Below are 7,500 nucleotides of genomic sequence, written 5' to 3' on the forward strand. Positions count from 1 at the left end.
ATCCAACCAACCATGGTTGCTGCTATTCCGAGTGTCAGCCTTATGGCCCATGGATTTAAAGGAAAAATTTGAGTTGTCAATGACAAAATCGACCTACATTTTTGATAATATTTTTCTGTACTTGTGTCGATTCATACTTCTCTGCACCAGAAATTGGGAAAGACAAAAGGTCGATGATGTAATTTGCATTAAGTGTACATCTCAATCACATCTTTGTTGAGAATTCACTTCTTCCATGAAATGGACATAATGTACTGCGTCCACAATTTGTAACAGCAGGGTCCACACTTGGATCCTTGCAGCTCTGCTCAGGTTCACTAAAGGAGTCTCCATAACTTTCCAATTCTCTTGAAGGTTCACTCCTGTTTGCTTGGGGTACGTGCAGGAAAGGATGGTTGGTTCCAGCTTTTCAGCCCTGGTGGTGTTGCCTGTGATGATGATGGAGAGCTTTTCGCCACAATGGTAACAATTGCTTTTCTTTTTGTCCACATTGATCAAAAGCTCTTGGAAGAATGAGGTATTGCCATATGTGGTCAGGAGAGCCGATTTGGTGGCTTTATCTTTGAGCTATGTCTCGGTCTTGGTTTGAATTTTTGTTTTTGTTTCACCGAAACGGAATGGACATGCTAATGTGATTGCAAAGTGCTGTAACTTTTAAGAGTTTTCGAATGTTTTCAGAGTTTGTTTTTTTTATATGAATGGAACCATGATCTTTTATACCCTCATTTAATCCACACACCCCTCCACCCAACCCCCTTCTCCACCCCATTGCCAGCCCTCGCCCTTTCAGTTTTCCAGCTTTTCCCCTCCTGGGAGTTTCTTTCTGTACCTATCTTGTCCACCCCATGTGGCCTTTCCTGCTTCCATTCCTCCACACACCCATTGTTTGTCCGTCTCCCTCTTCAACTGTGCTGTTGGTGTCCCGCCTGTCTCGACTGTTCCTTTTGTCCTGTTACATCCTGATCTGTTCAGTGTACTCACTGTTCCATGAGCCTTAACCTTGTATCCAAAAAAAAACAAAAATAAAAAAGGAACAGTGTGTGTGTGTGTGTGTGTGTGTGTGTGTGTGTGTGTGTGTGTGTGTGTGTGTGTGTGTGTGTGTGTGTGTGTGTGTCAGTGTGTGTGATTGTATGTGTCAGTGTGTGTGCCTCCTCCAAAACCCCAAAACCATGAAACCTAGGAACCTGAAACATTGCATGCATACTAAGGGAACTACAAGGGAGAACATGAATTAAACTAGTGTTTGGGTTAATTAAAACACCCCTTTTGAAGATAATTAACGGCCTTATTTAATTATATCCTTCATCGGGTGATCCTCGATCACCTCGCTCTCGCTCGCGGAGGATGTTAATCTGCCATTTTGTTTAACCTGCTCAAGAATACCTTGACTTGGAACAGGCCGCAACAGTTCGTCAACGATAAAGCACTCAAAAGTTTTCTTTCCCTTTCCTCACTCACATCATTGAATGCTTCATCTTCATACCTACAAATCGGTGTGTACATCCCTTTTGTAAATGCTACAGTTTTCAAATTGGGAGCTTTGAGCGATTTCATGCATGATATGATGCAATTTTCCACGATTTACTCTCACGAACTAATTAAAATATTATTAGAGATTGTAAGCCCCAAATTATATTTCCCATAGTTCAACAACAACATCAGTGGTATAGATTGTTTACTTTACCCATAAGAACTTTACCCATAGTTCTTTGTGATATTCAAGATGGCTACTGAACGGTCTTTTGTGATAACATAGAGAACTACGGTACTGGGCTAGGCCTTTTAATTATTATTCTTTGGTCTTACATATATATGTTTCGTAGAGTCTCTATGGCAGTGTCGTAGTCTTCACAGTCAGCGATATACTCATACACACATGGAGCAACATGGTTTATGAGCATAGTGTCAGCCAGAATATGTTCCCATTGTGGGATTGATAAGCCTCTGGATTTCAGAGCTAGAGTAATATTCTTCCAAATCACACCATTGTAACGTTCACACTGGTCATTCTCTTTGGGATTATTTGGGGTAGTGCGACTGTTTGAGATATGCCACGAGAGTGGAGAGAGTGCTTCAATTCTGATGACTTAAACGAACTTCCCCTGTTAGAATGTATGTAAGCTGGCATAACAAATATAGCAAAGAGTTGACTAAGACATCTAATCACGGTGCAAGTTGTCATGTCAGGACAAGGAAAAGTGAATGGGAAATGAGAGAACTCATCGATCACAAATATATTGTTACGAATTCGCGCCCGCCGGCATGTGATCGACCGCGTACCTCTAATCGCAACCGCGTCGCCCACCGGACGGACAATTCAGTCATGACCTTCCGGAGCAACGCCGGAACCCTGTCACGGGTGGGTCTTCAACCACACCACGGCCTAGCCAATTTTCTACCCGCGCAGGATAGGGTCAATCGCCGAATCTCGATATACCTAAGTACCCGCGCGGATAGCTAACCGGGAGACCGTACCTCGGCGCAGATCGGCTTGGGACACGAACCGCTCAAGCGGTCCATTCCGTTCTGCAGTGATAACTGAGCGGGTATTATCGCCCGACCTCGCCGGATCCGATTCTATTTACCGGGTATTTAAAACCCCACTAATTATTCCGCGATGCAAGGTGGCATTTCAATGTGGGGAAAGGAGGACACGACGAACGGGGTACATTTGAACAAAGCACATTTATTTTACACATGCACGAATGTACAGCCAACACATATACAGGCAAACAAAAGCAGGCAAACACTACGACCGAATATGGTTATTATTAATGTACAGTCACGTAACAGCTTTTACTTGTCAGGACACGGCGCCACAATATTCACTCAAAAGGAAGGAAAGGGCCACTCTCATAGACGAGAGTGGCAGACAGGGTCCGTGGACCTTTATAGTGTGTGAGCCTTGGTTGACCGAATGGGCTCGCGAGACCGATGCGGCTTACCCGCACCCTCGTGGTGCGACAATGGGCAGGTCCCGACGTCTGCTCCCCACGGCCACCAGGACAGCCGCGCCTGATTGCGGCCTTGCGACGATGGGCAGGTCGTGATGTCTGTTTCCCACGGCCACTAGGACAGCCACGCCTGATTGCGGCCTTGCCAAGGCGAGGTGATCCGGGCCCCTGCCGGCAACGCGTTTGAGAGGAACGAACAGGTCTTTTAGTGCTCTGTCAGAGTTGATGCTCTATAAGAGTCGAATGCTCCAAGACCCCGTCCATTCCTCAGCGATGTGCGAACTGCGCCGAGGTCCGATCACCTCGGACTGCCTTGGCGCTGGAAAGCTCTCCCCGGTATGGTCCCCACGCAGCTCCTTGGCTTTCCCTGACTGACTCCCTCCAGACTTCGGGCTCCACTCGGCTCTCCGACCCCTCCAGACTTCGGGCTCCACTCGGATCTCCGACCCCTCCAGACTTCGGGCTCCACTCGGCTCTCTGACCCCTCCAGACTACCTGAACCGGTGCTCTACACGGCCTTTAATAGAGCTGGTGAGACGAGATCTGATCTCCGCACTCTCACCTCTGACCTCTGACCTCTGCTCGGAAAGCGGACGTGGTAGAGATCACCGGCCCTCTGGATCCGATTCTCCGAGAGTGAAGCTTCCACACAGAGCGGACGTGGTAGAAATCGCCAGACTTGCTCTCACAACGAAACCTCCCACGTTGGTTTGCAGCGACGCTGTTCGCTGGGGACTCGCCGCGGCTGGTGCAAAGATGGCATCGTTTCGGAGACGAAGGTGAGGCGATGTTTGTGGCGTGGAGATGTTGACGGTTGCTGGCGGAGTGGTGAGGATGGCGTGGTTGTTGAGAGGCAGGTGTGGTTGTGGTTGGTGTTGTGGTTAAGGGGAGCGATGTTGGTTGTTGTAATGGTGGTGGAGATGTGGTTGGTTCAAAATAACGATAGAAAAAGAAAAACCTACCTCAAAGGATCACAGCCCTGTGACACGAATAAATCCCATTATACAACGGTGGGGAAATCTAACTGAACACAGACTTATCGATCTAACTGAACTACGGACCTTTATGGTGTTCTGCGAATTTCCACAGCCACAACAATATCATCAAAATATTATTTCAGTTTGGAGAATCGGATAACGAGCACTAAATAAGTGTCCAAATCTGGAGTGAAATCTGAAAATGTTAAAAAAATTAGCGATGTTTTGGTTTTTGCGGGTGTGTCCCATGACCAATCAGCTTGTTATCACTTGCAAAGCCAGCCATTCATTATCAACCATTTTGTTTGGCTGCTTGCTTGAGTGCAATTTTATTTTACAGGATGTTTCCCCTTTTTGTGTGATCTGCTTTCATTATACGACCCGTCACTTCGACATTGACAGATAGATAGATGTAAAAAAAATTCAACGTTTCGCTTTTTAAATGTTTTTTTCAACCATTTTGTTGGAGTGCTTGCTTGATTGCTCAAACCATTTGGTGAGGGCTTGACAAGCTTTGATCTCTCCAAGCTTTGATGGTGATGCTGTGGCTCGGTTGTCTGTCTGAACGTTTCCGGAGTTGGGAAGGCAAAATAAATTAGAGAATTACAATGAGTAAAAATGTTGTCAGTGGGTTACAATGAATCGCCATATCATGGCAGGGTAGCTGAGAGGTACTGATGCTCTCTCCAAGCTGTCCAGCTTGGGTTTGAATCCCGACCCAGCAATAAACTGTTATCCCGATTTTTCACAGGCAGGGTGATTCATCAATGTGTGTGTCATCTCTCAGATGGACGTTAAACTAGGCATCCCATCTGTTGGAATCCCCCCTGTCCTTTCCTCCTGGAATTTGTAAAGGGACTCTCCGCAGGGGTCTGTGCGTGCATGCATGCTTGGTAATGTGTGTGAGGTGCATGGGTTTTGCGGGTGTGCGAACCAAAGTGTGCAAGTCCAGATCCCCCTCCCCTCGTGCTTACCTTCTCCCAAACCCCCTCCCGACCTCCCCTCTTCCCCCTCCTCTCTCCCCATCCCCCTCGCTCTCCCTCCATCCTCTCTCGCTCTCCCTCCATCCTCTCTCCCTCCCCTCCATCCTCTCTTCCTCCCCTCCATCCTCTCTTCCTCCCCTCCATCCTCTCTTCCTCCCCTCTCTCCCCTCTTCCTCCCCTCTCCCCTCTCTCTTACTCACCTCCCTCCGCTCTCTCCCTTATCCCCCCCTTAATATTCCCGTCAGTAGTGACGGGTTGTATTTGCTAGTTTATAATAAATCTGTTAAATAATCTGTAGCTATATGATGGTGTTTGTCACTTTGTCTGTCATAATTTCTTTCTTTCTCCTTTCTCATCACCTTGCACGTCGTTACCAAACTTCTGAGGCATAAATAATAGTATTACAAGTCTGCTTGTGGCATCGAAATTTACTTCCAACTTTTATTCTGTTCAGCCCATTCAAAAGTTGACTTTTGTCAAAGCCTTTGCTATGTCAGTGCACAATGCTTCAAAGCCAACCATCACAAGATAGTTGTTGCATGTTGTTGTCTCCATTTAGGCCGTTTGTCATGAGATTGCTGTTGTTGTTCTGTGGTCTATGAAATGGCATTTCATACCATCACCCATCCATGACAGGTATATCCGCTATTAATGAAATAGAGTCAATGCATGGGATACGTTTAGTTATATAAATATATAGTGGATGTGCATTCATTCAACATTAGTTTTATGGTCCAAATACCCTCTACCTGTGCCAAATCCTCTCTGCCTGTGACACATACCCTCTACTTGTGACACATACCCTCTACCTGTGCCAAATACTCTTTGTATACCCTGCAAGTACAGTGTATCGTCATCATGTCATTACTGCCTGTTAATGGTGTTATCGTATCATCACCACTTTCTGTCTCCTCACTGGCCCTTCTACACTCCAGGTGCAAGGCCTTATGGGTACCTGTTACCGTACCAAGCGATTTTTGCTGTCATTGGCAAGTCATAAGCTGGGTCCTTGCCTGCTTCTTGCCCTGCGTGGAAACTGCACCATGATTGAGGCAAGGGTCGAGGGTTGATAACCGAGCCATGATAACACCAATCCTTTATGTTGTCTAACAATTCATTCTGACTCATGGATACAGATGGGGTGTGGATAGTAGACAGGCAGTTGTGTAAATGAGGACATTATAGTCCTTACGTGAGTCCCCTGTCAATGTTTTTTCCCACTTTATTCATCGTCGTTTGAAATATTGATTGGCATCAAATAACATCTCTGCCTTTTGAAAGAAATCTCTTTGTAGTTAGGGAATTTTTGCAAATTGTATTGACCATCTGTGAAAAAATTGCTTACCAAAAAATTTATTCACTAACGTATTCATCTAGGTGTCTCCTCACACCTATCAATTAGTGCAAACCCAAATCCTTGTGGAAAATTCTGGGGAGCCAATCAAAGTTCGGGTGCTCAGAGGGTCTGCGCGGAAAAAATCGGAAAATTAACTTTTGCCAATATTGACTTGTGGGATATCTAACTAGGGGTTTTTTGGGGTGCTGAATTGATTCCAGCCATTATTTTTGAGAAAAAAACACTCCTTGATCATATAAAATGTGTTTTATTGACATTTTAAACAGAACTGTGCTCAATGGAAATGTTGCTTCGTCAGCTTTTACAACCTTATTCATCAAACTCCCCAGGATCTTCCTCACTCCTCTTGTCATCCAGCTGGTTTATGTTCAGGCAAGAGTTATCATGACAGATGCCGCAAGCAGAAATACACTTGACTCCTTGCTTTTTACAGCATCACCTGAGTGAGCTGCAGTCCCCCGCACAGTTGCAGCTGGCAAACGTCAGGAGGTAGTCTGGTGCAATGGGGTCTGCAGAAGGGACTGGTGGATATCCTTGCTCAGTGAGTTGCCATTTATAGTCCCGGGCATCCGACGATGGACTTTGCAGCATCAGCCAGTCTCTAGTCTGGAGGTAAGCTCGGAGAGAGTGCTGTGCTGCAGCTCCTGTTGTCGGGAGGAGTTTCTCAGGTTTTATGCTCCCAGTAGCAGCTCGCTTGCTGAAGATGTCGAATCTCAAGTCTTCCAAGTCTTTGGAGGATTTCCCATGGAACATGAGCATGAAAAGATCACAGCCTGATTTAATGATTATCACCTTTCTCAGCTCGGATGTCCATAAACACGTCCATTGTCCTCTCTGCTTCATCAGTCTTGCAGAGCTTGCTTAGCAAAGTTGGTTTGCTCAACCCAAAAATTGCAGACACTGTATCGCAGCCAGAGAAGCTGTGCAAAAAGATGAGATACCTCCGGTATATCTCTGGGAGGGCCTCCCGGATCTTTCCAACATCGTAAGATGTTTCTTTGGCTGTCGTGAGGAAGATCGGATGGTCTGCAACATGATGAATCAGCATAACCAGGACGTCTGTGTCCTCAGCCCTCACCTCGACAGGGGACTCTTGCCTCATCTGGAGCTGCGTGGACGATGGAGGTGTCGGCATCATCGGAGCATTGCTGTACACTGATTCCATTCCTACTAAATGTCTGAGCAAGGAGCAGAATGAGCTGGGCTTTGTTGTTCTTGTTATCGAGGAA

General features: G+C 46.2%; 1 protein-coding gene and 1 pseudogene across 2 annotated transcripts in view; one reads left to right on the forward strand and one right to left on the reverse strand.

The window, feature by feature from the left end:
- Positions 1–7,500, forward strand: part of LOC147024076 (C-Maf-inducing protein-like) — a 140,358-nt gene that overhangs the window by 86,191 nt on the left and 46,667 nt on the right. Inside the window, exons 14-16 of one of the 2 annotated variants that reach the window (XR_015060526.1) lie at positions 355–462; positions 5,474–5,550; positions 5,850–5,966. Coding sequence is in view for 1 of the 2 variants with exons in the window: in XM_085890266.1 (XP_085746392.1) it covers positions 355–462; positions 5,850–5,966 (225 nt within the window). In the remaining variant the exon portion in view is untranslated. The remainder of the gene's footprint in view (positions 1–354; positions 463–5,473; positions 5,551–5,849; positions 5,967–7,500) is intronic. The other variant, XM_085890266.1, reaches the window with a different exon arrangement.
- LOC147024077 (uncharacterized) overlaps positions 6,137–7,500 on the reverse strand; it is a 3,204-nt pseudogene continuing 1,840 nt past the window's right edge.

Source organism: Eptatretus burgeri, chromosome 7, assembly GCF_056783735.1.
Source record: "Eptatretus burgeri isolate ZD-2024b chromosome 7, Ebu_testis_v1, whole genome shotgun sequence".
NCBI lineage: Eukaryota > Metazoa > Chordata > Myxini > Myxiniformes > Myxinidae > Eptatretus > Eptatretus burgeri.